Here is a 14707-nt window from a genome sequence, read left to right as displayed (position 1 = left end):
AACAGGGTTTAATTTTAAACACACTGTGTTTTGAGCTCCTCTTTGTTAATCCTTGTTCATAGCTTTCAAATTATAAGGCAAAGAAATGAGCAAACCAGGTTTTTTTAAGTTTAAAGAAGAAGGAGTGAAATTTATTAAACCTTAAAATTAAACTTTAATACGGTTAACGCCTACGACTATACGACACGCCCACTCTAGCATGCACCTGTGATGCAGACATGCAAATAGGGACAGAAAAGAGCAGAAGAAAAATAAAATAGAGAGGTTTGAGGCAGTGTCTAAAGGGGGTTTCTTGTTACTGTTTATGTGTTTCCAGCTCGCCGTAGAGTCCTTGATTGTAGACAGCTCTTACTTTTCGTTGGAGCCCAGTATTCTTCTTAAACCTTGTTCACCGTAGGAGACTTTTCTCTCTTGGGGTTCATATGTCTTTCAATGGTTTCCGAAGCTGGTGAGAGCAAGGTGTTCTCAGTCCAGGAGAGAGGTGTTCTCAGTCCAGGAGAAAAGTGCTTTCTGGTCAAATTCCTTGTTGAAAGTTCAAATTCAAAAATCTCCAACAGTCAGTCAGTCATGTGACTAAAACTGGTCTGACCACTTCTTCTGTGTATTGGGGAAGCAAAAGACTGGTTCCCTTTGTTCCAATACCGTCTGTTACTATGAAATGTCTTTCCAGTCAGGGGCTTGCAATTTTAAGTTTTAATTTTCGTGTGGCGAAATAATGTGTGCCCCAGTCTTGGCAGGTGGGGGGCCTTGCCTGACAATCTATATAAATTATTTGGATGGGAGGACCAAATGTAATATTTCCAAATTTGCTGATGACACAAAGCCAGGTGGGCATGTAAGTTGTGAGAGGATGCAAGGAGGCTTCAAGGAGACTTAGACAGGCTAAGTGAATGAACAAAAACATGGCAGATGGAATATAATGTGAATAAGTGGGAAACTATCCACTTTGGTAGAAAAAACAGAAATGGTAAACAGAAACAGTATTTCTTAAATGGTGAGAGGTTGGGAAGTGTTAATGTCCAAAGGGCCCTGGGTGTCCTGGGTCACGAGTCACTAAAAGCTAGCATGCAGGTGCAGCAAGCAATTAGGAAGGTAAATGGTCTGTGTTGGCCTTCATTGCAAGGGATTTTGAGGACAGGAGTAAAGAAGTCTTGCTGCAATTGATAGATCCTTGGTGAGATTGCACCTGGAGTGTTGTGTATAGTTTTGGTCTCCTTATCTAAGGAAGGATATACTTGCCATAGAGGGAGTGCAACAGCGGTTCACCAGGCTAATCTCTGGGATGGCGGGATTGTCTTATGAGGAGAGATTGAGGAAGCTGGGCCTGTATTCTCTAGAGTTTCGAAGAATGAGAGGTGATCTCATTGAAACTTACAAAATACTTACAGGGCATGACAGGGTGGATGTAGATAGGATGTTTCCCCTGGCTGGTGAGTCTAGAACCAGGGGACATAGTCTCAGAATAAGGGGTAGATCATTTAAGACCTAGAGGGTGGTGAATCTTTGGAATTCTGTACCCCAGAAGGCTTTGGAAGCTCAATCACAAAACAGAAATCGATAGATATCTGGATATTAATGGCATTAAGGGATATGGGGATTGCGTGGGAAAGTGGCATTGAGGTAGATGATCAGCCATGATCTAATTGAATGGCAAAGCAGGTTTGATGGGCTGAATGGCCTAGTGCTGTTCCTATATTCCTTCATAATATTCTACATAAAACTCACACACAAACAAGCTGCCAGGTCTTTTTTCTCCTGTCATAAGTGGCAGTGTTATCTGGGATTTGGTAAACTTTTCTATTCCAGAAACAACATGTTTCCAGTGTCTCCTCATTGAAACCTAGTCAAAGAAGTTTGTCATCAGTGTACTTCTAAAATCTCAGTCAACAAGGTGGGTTTTAAGGAGGCTAGGGAGGTGGAGAAGTGTAGGTGGGGAATACAGAGCTTAGAGCCTCAATGGCTAATGACATGGTCACTAATGGTGGGATGAAAGGATTTCAACATGCACAAGAGGCCAGAGTTAGAGGAACACTGGAGAAAGTTACAAAGTTAGCAATAGGACTCATCATAACATTGGTATTCTATTTGACCCTGAGTGAACTTACAACCCCATATTTTATCCACCAAAAAAACCCACCTACTTCTGCCTCCATATCATCACCTGTCTCTGTCCTGGCTCAGCTCCTCGGCTGCTAAAACCCTCACCCATATTTTAGTTATCTTCTGACTTGAGTATTCCAATGCTCTCTTGGCCAGCCTCCCATCTTCTACTCTCCATAAACTTAAGCTTAACCAAAACTCTGCTGCCCTTTTCCTAATCTGTACCATCCCATTCTGCCATCACCTTTGTGCTCACTGACTTAGATTGGCTTCCGGTCCACCATTTTGTGTTCAAGTCTCTTCATGCCTTGATCCTCCTTTTCTCTAACCTCCTCCAGCCCTACAACCCCCCCCCCCCCCCTCCCAAAGATCTCTGATGTACTTGTGTATCTCCCAGTCCCTTCATCCTATCATTGGCGGCCCGTGGCTTTAGGTGCATAGGCCCTAAGTTCTGGAATTCCCTACCTAAACTTCTCCACCTCTCTCTTTAAAACCAACCTTTTTAACCAAACATTTAATCACCCATCCTAATATCACTTTTTATTCAATGATGTTCCTGTGACGTTTTCCTATGCATAAGGGGCTATATAAGTGCAAGTTGTTGTTATAGCTTGAGCCAGGAACTGAACAGTGTGGGGCTGCAATCTGCAACTGTTCCCACCAGTGAGCACTAATGCTCAGTGCACTGTATCACACCAGAGACTGATAGTATTCAGTAGCTAATGGCTACATGTAACTTTTATATTTTAGATGGTGGTAGCTGGATTTTCTGCTCATACGGATATGACTCGTGCACATGAAATTGCCAATGAGGTGAGACGAATCCATAAACAGTTGGTGGAGTCACAGCATCTAGCACAGCTTTATAACAGCAGAGAACGGCTCTTCGAAATGCCAGTCACTAATGTGAGTATAGTCTAACAAAACACTGGAGAAGGAATAATGGGTATGATCTCAAATTGGAAGGAAGTGACTAGTGGTGTCTCACAAGGATCTGCGCTGGGGTCTCAACTATTCACAATCTTAAGTAATGACTTGGTTAGAAAGCTGTATATCTAAGTTTGCTGTTGACACAAGATTGGGGTGGCACAATGAGTAGTGTCGAAGGGAACATAAAATTACAAAGAAACATTGAAAAATTAAACATACGCGGGCAAAATTGTGACAGATGGATTTCAACGCTGATAAGTGTGAGATCATCCATTTCCACCAAAAATCAAAAGATCCGAGTATTTTTTTTTAAAAGATGAAATGCTAGAAATTGTGGAAATCCAAAGAGATTTAGGGATCCAAAGGAATTTAGGAGTCCACGTATACAGTTCACTAAAATGTTGTGGTCAGGTACAAAAATAATCAAAAATGCTAATGGATGTTAAACTTTACATCTAGAGGGCTAGAATATAAAGCGATGGAAGTTTTGCTACAGCTATACAAAGTGCTAGTCGGACCACATTTGAAGTACTGAGTACAGTTCTGGGCACCACATCTTAGAACAGATGTATTGACCTTGGCAGGAGTGCAGCACAGATTGTCCAAAATGTTACCAGGGCTATGAAGGTTAAATTATGAAGAGAGATTGCATAAATTGGGCCTGTGTTCCCTGGAGTATAGAAGGTTAAGGGGTGATTTGATTGAAGTTTTAGGATTTTGAAAGGAATTGATAGGGTAGATAGAAAACAACTTTTTCTTTCGGTGGGGAAGTCTAGGACAAGGGGACATATTCTTAAAATCAGAGACAGACCATTGAGGAGAGAAGTTAAGACTCTGTCACAAGAAGAAGTTGATGCTAGCTCAATTAATAAATTTAAATCTGAAGTCAATAGACTTTTACTAGCCAAGTTATTAAGGGGTATGAAACTGAGGCTAGGAAATAGAGTTAAGATATATATCAGGCATAATTTTGTGGAACAGGCTTGAGGGACTGAAAGGCCTACTCCTGTTCCTATGTTACCCAACCTGTAACTGATCCATATCTCCCTAGAGTTGTTCTCCTCATCCCTCCACCAAGGAGTGAGTTGTGCAGGAGGTATAATTTTAATGTGCAGCAGCTGTCACTCAAGCACTATTATTTTTGTGTGAGCCTGGATAGTCAGTGGCAGCAGGGTAGTTGACCATGCCTTGAGGGTATCATAGGCAAGCTCAGTTAGGTCCTCACCCACCATGGCCAGAACTAAGCTGAGATATATTGTAATTTGGACATCACTGAGTAGATTTTGACCTTTGGATGGATGAGTGCATTGGTCAGATGCCAATTCCAGTAACAAAGCAGCCCCATCATTTTGAAGAACTGGCCTCCTTTAAATTTGGCAGGTGAGCCTCAGGGTGCTAAATAGGTGTGTTGATGCAGCTCGCCATATTGAAGACTGAAAATTTGACCGGAGCTGCCACCAGTGAGATAGGTCAGGGCCAGGAACATGATCATGTAATGTGGGGTCCCTGGACAGCAGCAACCCAGGTTATTTTTGTGGCTCCCAGAGAAGCAGGAGCAAAAATAATGCAGCTTACCTGCTAAGGGCCTCTTCAATTCCATCACCTGTGGAACTTGTTGGAGTGAGCACAGAGCAGGCCCCAACCAGTTCCTATCTCAAATGGCAATTGGGGTCCTATTTACCTCATAGGACCTGAACTTCTATATTAAAGGAGGCATATAACCTGATTCAGGTCAACAGCATAGGGGGTGTTGATGGGGTGATAAAGCTACTGACCCTATTTTGAGGACATTATTGCCAGGTGAGAGTACTCAAAATCAATCCTTCAATCAGGGTATGATTTAAACCCAACCCGCCCACTAGTTAAAATTGCACTGGTTAAAATTGCACTGGTTATTTACTCACTGGAAAGTTGTCAGAATCTCACCATTCTGAATCTTAACCAAGGCCAATGAGGTCCTTCTTCACCACCTGCGTCCTTGCTTCATGCCCATTCCTGATAGGAAGTTGGCTGACAGAATTTAAATGAGGCTCAACAATTAAATTAGCCCAAGCCTTATATCTGGAGCAGCAGCTGAGTTTGTATATCATGTCATGTAACCAAAGAATTTGATTATGCACAGCGGGTTACTTGTATCAGCATCTTGAAACTTCCTTCTCTAAAGGAGATTAAACTTCTTTGAAGTGTTCTACTTAATTGCTTGGATTTGGCCATTATAGTGGAAGTATCTAACAGAAGGAAGAAAGTGCTCTTAATGCAATATGTTGACCTCTGTCATTTTCTATGAACAGTATGACCGGCTTTACAAGATGGTCAAGGAATTCTATCCCTATAGGGATCTGTGGACAACTACATCAGACTGGTTACGCTGGCACGACAGCTGGATGAATGATCCACTGACTACCATTGATGCAGAACAAATAGAGAGGAATGTAATTGAGTCCTACAAGACTCTGCATAGGTGTACCAAATTATTCAAGGACATTCCAGGTAAGTAGTTGTTTCAACTTCCTTTATGGAATATAAATTAATTCTGATAATTCAAGGTAATTTTTACTGAAAAAAATTGATTATCCAATAATTGAACCTTTTGTTTTATTCGTTCATGGGATGTAGGCGTCGCTGGCTAAGCCAGCATTTATTGCCCATCCCTAATTGCCCTTTTGAAGAAGTGACTAAAGTAATGGACAGGGATATGTCTGTGGATGTTATTTATATGGACTTCCAGGAGGCATTTGATAAAGTCCTTCCTAAGAGACTGTTAGTTAAAGTTGAAGCCCATGGAATTGAAGGCAAATTATTGACCTGGTTAGGGAATTGGCTGAGTGGCAGGAGACGGAGAATAGGGATAATGCCCAGGTACTTTAGTTGGCAGGATGTGACTAGTGGTGTCCCGCAAGGATCTGTGTTTGGGGCCACAACTATTCATGTTATTTATTAACGACTTAGAAGATGGAATAGAAAGCCACATATCCAAACTTCCTGATGGGATTGTAAGCAGTATTGGTGGAAGCATAAAATTACAAGGGGATATTGGTTTATTAAGTGAGTGTGCCAAATGGATTTCAGTGTAGGCACAAACAAGATCATCCACTTTGGACCTAAAAAGGTAGAACAGCGTACTTTCTAAATGGTGAAAGACTAGAAACACTGGTGGTCCAAAGAAATTTAGGGGTCCAGGCACATAGATCATTAAAATGTCATGAACAGGCACAGAAAATATTCAAAACGATTAATGGAATCAGAATCACAGAATAATACAGTGCAGAAGAGGCCCTTTGGCCCACGAGTCTGCAACGATGCATTAAAATGCTGGAATTTATATTTGGAGGACTAGAATACAAGGGGTAGAAGTCATGCTTCAGTTTACAAAGTCCTGGTGAGACCACACCTTCGAGCAGTTCTGGGCACCACACCTTAGGAAGAATATATTGACCTTGGAGGGAATACAGCATAGATTTACCAGAATGATACCTGGACTCCAAGGTTTAAGATTACAAAAACTAGAATTGTATTCCCTGCAATTTAGAAGGTTAAGGGGTGATTTGATTGATGTTTCCAAGATATTAAGGGGAACAGATAGAAAGAAAATATTTCCATTGGTTTGAGAGTCTAGGACAAGGGGGCATAGTCTAAAAATTAAAGCCGGACCTTTCAGGTGTGATATTAGTAAACACTGCTACAAACAATTGGTGGTAGAAGTTTGGAAATTCCTTCTGAAAATGGCAATTGCTGCTAGATCAATTGTAAATTTTAAATCTGAGATTGATAATTTTTTGTTATCCAAAGATATTAAGGGATATGGGCCAAAGGCAGATATATGGCGATCAACCATGTTCTCATTGAAAGGCAGAACAGGCTTGTAGGCTAAATGGTCTACTCCTGCTCCTATGTGACTATCTGATTTATTTACATAAATAAATGTAAATAAATACAAAGTGGAATTTAATGCTAGAATATTTATTATAGAATTTGAATTAAACAACTTTGAATTAACTTAAGTAGACTGCAATGGATAGCAAAGGGTGATTACAAGTTTATCACTTAATCATACTATGAACCATAGGGCTGAAGCCCAAAAGGCTTTGAAGTATGATCTGAAACACTCGGTGTGATGGCAGCTTTTTAAATTACTCGGATTTCATAGAATCATAGAATGATACAGCACAGAAGGAGATCATTCGGCCCATCATCCAGCTCTTTATCCATCGCCCAGCAAACTTTCCCGCTTCAAGTATTTATCCAATTCTTTCTTGAAAATTATTATTGAATCTGTTTCCACCACCCTTTGAGTCAGTGCATTCCAGATCATGTTGTCAACATGCTGTCTAAACTTCTTTTAACTCAGGCTCAGGCCTAACCAGTATCTTTTTTAAAAATTTCATAGAACTTCCTTGCATTTGTCCTCTATGCCTCTATTTATAAAGCCAAGGATCCCATATGCCTTTGTAACAGCCTTCTCAACTTGTTCTGCCACCTTAAAACGCTTGTGTATGTACACCCACAAATCTATTTGTTATGCACCCCTTTTAAAATTGCACCATTTAGTTTGAATTACCTCTCCTCATTCCTCCTACCAAAATAAATCATTTCATACACCTCTGCGTTAAATTTCATCTGCCATGTGTTTGCCCATCTTATTAGTGTGACTATGCCTTCCTGAAGTCTCTTACTATTCTCCTGACTGTTTACTACATTTCTGAGTTTTGTGTCATCTGCAAACTTTGAAATTATGCCCTGTGCACCCAAGTCCAGATCATTAATATTTATCAAAAAGAGCTGTGGTCCCAACACTGACCCCTCAGAATCTTCTGTACACATCCCGCCAGTCTGAAAAGCAACTACTCATCATTACACTCTGATTTCTGTCCCTTAGCCAATTATTTATTTTATTTAGAGATACAGCACTGAAACAGGCCCTTCGGCCCACCGAGTCTGTGCTGACCAACAACCACCCATTTATACTAACCCTACAGTAATCCCATATTCCCGATCACCTCCCTACACTAGGGGAAATTTACAACAGCCAATTTACCTATCACCTGCAAGTCTTTTTGGATGTGGGAGGAAACCAGAGCACCCGGCGAAAACCCACGCAGACACAGGGAGAACTTGCAAACTCCGCACAGGCAGTACCCAGAATCGAACCCGGGTCCCTGGAGCTGTGAGGCTGCGGTGCTAACCACTGCGCCACTGTGCCGCCCATTATGCAGCCAAGCAAGCACTGCTCCTTTAATCCCGTGCACTTCAATTTTGCTAACATATTTATTGTGTAGTACTTTATCAAATGCCTTTTGAAACTCCATATACACATCAACTGCACTACCCTCATCAACCTTCTCTGTTACTTCTTAAAAGAACTCAATCAAGCTAGTCAAATATAATTTGCCTTTAACAAAAATGTACTGACTTTCATTTGTTAACCCATATTTTTCCAAATGTTGATTAATTTTGCGCTGGATTATTGTCCCTAAAAGATTCCCACTATGACATTAGGCTGACTGGTCTGTAGTTGGGTTTCCCACTCTCCCCTTTTTGGAACAGGGATTCAACATTTATCTTCTGTCCTTGAACCCTCAGGTAGACTATCCCTTTTTAGTCCTGTAACAGTATCTTTAATCAATACTGCCACACCCTCTCCAATTTTGCATACCCTTTCTCTCCAGAATACATTGTAGCCAAGAATATTGGGCTCAAAATTCCGATCATTACTAATTATCTACCTCAACTCCACCTTCCTGCACTATCCCTTCATGTCCCTTGATTCTCTTAAGAGTCCAAAAATCTATCAATCTCAGTCTTGAATGTACTCGAGGACTGAGCACTCCACAGCTCTCTGCGATAGGGAATTCCAAAGATTCATAACCCTCTGAGTGAAGAGATTTCTCTTCACAGTCCAAAATGGGTGACCGCTTATTCTGAAACTGTGATCCCTAGTTGTAGGCTCCCCAGGCAGGGAAATATCCTCCCAGCATCTACCCTGTTAAGTCCCTTAAGAATTTCATATGTTTCAATGAGATCGCCTCTCATTCTTCTATACCCTGGGAAATATAGGCCCAGTCTACTCAAGCTCTCCCCGCAGGACAATTTCTTCATCCGAGGATCAGTCCAGTGAATCTTCGTTGCACTTCCCCCAAGGCAAAAATATCCTTCCTTGGGTAAGGAAACCAAAACTGTACACGTTATTCCAGGTGTATACTGAGGGTTATGTAAATGATGTGGTGTATCACAGAATTACAGCCTGAATAGTGGAAACTTACCAATGTTACACTCAATGCAAACTGTTAACTTAACCTCGCTGAAACTCTATTGTAATCATAGACATTGACCATGGTCTGTTCCATTCTTCCGGCAAATCCCAGCTAATGGAGATATTGCGATACACTAAAGTTGCTGTAGTGCCAAAGCTGATTTAGATTCCCATTGATTGATAGTACTCATCCAATTACTCCATGTAATCTTACAAATCGTAACATTCTGATGGTATTAATTGTGCGATTAAAAACTTTTTTAACTAAAGGAGTATCAGTTAATGACTTTAGATCTACCAGTTGATAGGCTTTTGTTAGGCAAGGGTATTTCAGGTTACGAAACCTTGGCAAGTAGATGAAGTTAAGAAACAGATCAGCCAAGCTCAAATTGAATAGTGGAACAGGCTTGAGGGGCTGTTTGGCCTTCTCCTGTTCCTATGTTCCAATGATTGGCATGCAGGAGCTAATTATATTTTCACTTAGTTTTGTGTTGCAGTCTTATGATGGGATTGAACTGGGTAACTTTGTATTTAAGAGGAAGCTAGATAAGCACAAGGTGATTGTGGCCATGAACTTCTTCATGTCAGGCTTCATCCAGGATGAAGCAGGTGGCATCTCCAACATCTTGTACTTTCCCGCACTGCTGTACAAGTGAGGACACTGAGGCTGTGTATGCAAAGAGAGGGGAATACATTACATTTTCTTTCCAAAGAGAAGTAGGCAGAGTGTGCATGTAGCTTCGACAGGATATCAGGCTTCCCCCTGCTGCAGGGTGCCATTTATAGCACATGTCGCTTTGCGGGTGCTGCATTTAAATGCTGAAATGTACTGCAACCATAGAGGGTTCCACTCCCTTAACGTCCAGGTGGTGTGTGATCATGCTCAGCACAGCATTCAGTTCAATGCCTGGTATCAGAGTCATAGAGAGATACAGCACTGAAACAGGCCCTTCGGCCCACCGAGTCTGTGCCGACCAACAACCACCCATTTATACTAATCCTACATTAATCCCATATTCCCTACCACATCCCCACCATTCTCCTACCACCTACCTACACTAGGGGCAATTTACAACGGCCAATTTACCTATCAACCTGCAAGTCTTTGGCTGTGGGAGGAAACCGGAGTACCCGACAGAAACCCACGCAGTCACAGGGAGAACTTGAAAACTACACACAGGCAGTACCCAGAACTGAACCTGGGTTGCTGGAGCTGTGAGGCTGCGATGCTAACCACTGTGCCACGAGGCAGCAGTCCTGGAAGCAGTCATGATTGCTTTATTCTGCGCCAGTCCACTGTACCATCAGCATTTGAACCACCACAAAAAACTAGAGGGCAGCTACTGGGCGACAAGGGTTATCTGCTGACTGCCTGACTCCTGACTCTGGGTGTGTAATCCATGCACACGTGGGCAGAATGCATATAACAAGAGCCATGCTACCACACAAAATGCCATTTGTCATTATTGAGGTACATTGGAGGTGTTTGGTGAGTGAGGGAATCTTAAGGGTTAATCCCTTCCTAAAATCTACTCTTGTTTGCATTTAGTATTTAACTAAAATTTACTGTTTAAGTTTCTTCCAGTTTTAAGCAGAGATAAACAAGCTCTCTACTGGAGAGCAGCTGAACCTGGTTAAATAGGTTTAAACTGGTTTCTGTAGCTGTAGCAAAGCTGACTCATCTGAGTTTCAGGTAGTTTAAATACAGGGGTCAAGAGTGCAGCTTGGGCACAGAGTGTGAAGCTGGGAGTTCGGTGAAGAGGGGAAGGAGATGCTCCTTTCTTCGACCTTTTTCAGCCTCCAGTAGTAAGAGAGGGCAACTTAACTCGTAAGCCAATTGGTCAGTGTGTATCACTGTAAGGGACTGTGTGTAAATAGCTGCATAATAGAAAAATATAAAAGTTTTAAATAACGCTTAACTACCAACAGGAGAAGAAGCTGATTGGTGAATGAGGGTCTGCAATTCTACATTCTGCTAGCAATTAGTTTAAAAGTAAGATTAAGGTTTGGCAGGGCAGCTTGGCTGAATGGAATGTGCTTTCTCTGGTGTGTGGGAAGTCCTTGATGCTTCAAGTGTCCTTGACGAACACATCGACAGGAAGTGTCACCAGCTGCAGAAACTTGAGCTCCGGGTTTCGGAACTCGATCGGTGGCTGGAGTCACTGTGGTGCATTCACGAGGCTGAGAACAATGTGGATAGCATGTTTAGGGAGGTGGGCACACTGCAGGTTAGGAGCGTGGAGGCAGAGGGGGAATGGGTGACCACCAGAAAGTCGAGGAGGACCAGGCAGATAGTGCAGGAATCTTCTGTGTCTATCTTGCTCATGAACTTTGGATGCTGTGAGGGCAATGGTTCCTCAGAGGTATACAGCAAGAGCCATGTTTGGGGCATTGGGTGGCTGAGTTGCATGGGTGGGAAGGATGAAGAGTGGAAAAGAAATAGTGCTAGGGGATTTGATAGTTAGGGGAATAGACAGGCATTTATACAGTCGATGACGTGACTCCAGGATGGTATGTTGCCTCCCTGTTGCCAGGGTCAAGGATGTCACAGAGCGGCTGCAGGACATTCTTAAGGCGGAGGGTGAACAGCCAGAGGTCATGGTTCACCTTGGTACCAATGGCATAGGTAGAAAGAGGGATGAGGTCCTGAAAGCACATTTTAGGGAGCGAGGTAAGACATTAAAAAGCAGGACCTCAGAGGTAGTAATCTCTGGATTACTCACAGTGCCACATGCTTGTGAGCATACAAATAGAATGTTAGAGCTGATGAATGCATGGCTGGAGAGATGGTGCAGGAGGGAGGGCTTTAAAATACTGGGGCATTGGGACCAGTTCTGGGGGAGGTGGGACCTGCACAAGCTGGATGGTTTGCTCCTCAATGGAGCCGGGACCAATATCCTTGCTGGGAGGTTTGCTCGTGCAGTTGAGCAGGGTTTAAACTAGTTTGGCAGGGGGATGAGAACCTGAGAGTAGACTCAGATGGGGCGAAATGGAAGGCAGAAAATTAGTGAATGAGTCTGGAAGGCAGAGGAAACAAAAGATAGAAAATTAAAAAAAAAAGAGTTTGGCTGTGCTCAAGGGTATATACTTCAATGCAAGGAGTATAACAAATAAAGCATGTAGTATAAGGGTCTGAAAGGGTTAATGATTGAGACAGTGTAAGGAATACTTCCCACCATGATGATTTAAGAGATCACATGTGCGAGAGACTGGAGGGAGATGTAGTATGGTTTCAGAGGAGTCACACAGACTGGTGTAAAGCTGTACATAGAATGTAATAAAAAGTTGAATGTTCAAAGTACAGAAGATTCAGTAATCTCTCGATGCTAGACTAATTGAGTATGTTAAGGTGGCAGCAGACAAACCAAACATACAACAAAGCATATGAACTGAGAGCACAGATAGAAACGTGGCAGTATGATATAGCTATTACAGAAACGTGGCTTAAAGAGGGACAGGAATGGCAACTCAGTGTTCCTGGTTACAGGGTTTTCAGACGAGATAGAGAGGGGGAGAAAAAGGGAGGGGGTGGCAATTTTGGTTAGGGAAGCAATTACAGTTGTAAGGAGGGATGTTATGTGAGAAGGATCATCAATTCAGGCCATATGGATTGAGCTTAGGAACAAAAAAAGGGGCAGTCACACATCTGGGAGTGTACTGTAGACCCCCAAGCAGTTAGAAGGAGATAGAAGAGCAAATATGTAGGCAGGTCTGAGAAGTGCAAAAACAATAGGGCAGTAATAGTCGGGGATTTTAACTTTCTTTTTTTCCTTTCTTTTGGGCCTCCTTATCTCGAGAGACAATGGATACGCGCCTGGAGGTGGTCAGTGGTTTGTGAAGCAGCGCCTGGAGTGGCTATCAAGGCCAATTCTGGAGTGACAGGCTCTTCCACAGGTGCTGCAGAGAAATTTGTTTGTTGGGGCTGTTGCACAGTTGGCTCTCCCCTTGCGCCTCTGTCTTTTTTCCTGCCAACGACTAAGTCTCTTCGACTCGCCACAATTTAGCCCTGTCTTTATGGCTGCCTGCCAGCTCTGGCGAATGCTGGCAACTGACTCCCACGACTTGTGATCAATGTCACACGATTTCATGTCGCGTTTGCAGACGTCTTTATAGCGGAGACATGGACGGCCGGTGGGTCTGATACCAGTGGCAAGCTCGCTGTACAATGTGTCTTTGGGGATCCTGCCATCTTCCATGCGGCTCACATGGCCAAGCCATCTCAAGCGCCGCTGACTCAGTAGTGTGTATAAGCTGGGGGTGTTGGCCGCTTCAAGGACTTCTGTGTTGGAGATATAGTCCTGCCACCTGATGCCAAGTATTCTCCGAAGGCAGCGAAGATGGAATGAATTGAGACGTCGCTCTTGGCTGGCATACGTTGTCCAGGCCTCGCTGCCGTAGAGCAAGGTACTGAGGATACAGGCCTGATACATTCGGACTTTTGTGTTCCGTGTCAGTGCGCCATTTTCCCACACTCTCTTGGCCAGTCTGGACATAGCAGTGGAAGCCTTACCCATGCGCTTGTTGATTTCTGCATCGAGAGACAGGTTACTGGTGATAGTTGAGCCTAGGTAGGTGAACTCTTGAACCACTTCCAGAACGTGGTCGCCAATATTGATGGATGGAGCATTTCTGACGTCCTGCCCCATGATGTTCGTTTTCTTGAGGCTGATGGTTAGGTCAAATTCATTGCAGGCAGCCGCAAACCTGTCGATGAGACTCTGCAGGCACTCTTCAGTGTGAGATGTTAAAGCAGCATCGTCAGGAAAGAGGAGTTCTCTGAGGACTTTCCGTACTTTGGACTTCGCTCTTAGACGGGCAAGGTTGAACAACCTGCCCCCTGATCTTGTGTGGAGGAAAATTCCTTCTTCAGAGGATTTGAACGCATGTGAAAGCAGCAGGGAGAAGAAAATCCCAAAAAGTGTGGGTGCGAGAACACAGCCCTGTTTCACACCACTCAGGATAGGAAAGGGCTCTGATGAGGAGCCACCATGTTGAATTGTGCCTTTCATATTGTCATGGAATGAGGTGATGATACTTAGTAGCTTTGGTGGACATCCGATCTTTTCTAGTAGTCTGAAGAGACCACGTCTGCTGACGAGGTCAAAGGCTTTGGTGAGATCAATGAAAGCAATGTAGAGGGGCATCTGTTGTTCACGGCATTTCTCCTGTATCTGACGAAGGGAGAACAGCATGTCAATGGTCGATCTCTCTGCACGAAAGCCACACTGTGCCTCAGGGTAGACGCGCTCGGCCAGCTTCTGGAGCCTGTTCAGAGCGACTCGAGCAAAGACTTTCCCCACTATGCTGAGCAGGGAGATTCCACGGTAGTTGTTGCAGTCACCGCGGTCACCTTTGTTTTTATAGAGGGTGATGATATTGGCATCGCGCATGTCCTGGGGTACTGCTCCCTCGTCCCAGCACAGGCAT

The 14707-nt window shown here is 43.3% G+C and overlaps 1 protein-coding gene across 1 annotated transcript in view; it reads left to right on the top strand.

Annotated features, from left to right (window-relative positions):
• The window catches only part of dnah1 (dynein, axonemal, heavy chain 1), a 697254-nt gene that overhangs the window by 122020 nt on the left and 560527 nt on the right, over positions 1 to 14707 (top strand). The window contains exons 18-19 of the mRNA XM_068051405.1: positions 2851 to 3006; positions 5322 to 5520. Coding sequence (XP_067907506.1) covers positions 2851 to 3006; positions 5322 to 5520 — 355 coding nt within the window. The remainder of the gene's footprint in view (positions 1 to 2850; positions 3007 to 5321; positions 5521 to 14707) is intronic.

Source organism: Heterodontus francisci, chromosome 19 (genome assembly GCF_036365525.1).
Source record: "Heterodontus francisci isolate sHetFra1 chromosome 19, sHetFra1.hap1, whole genome shotgun sequence".
NCBI classification, from domain to species: Eukaryota; Metazoa; Chordata; class Chondrichthyes; order Heterodontiformes; family Heterodontidae; genus Heterodontus; species Heterodontus francisci.
This window is presented reverse-complemented; position numbering and strand designations above follow the sequence as displayed.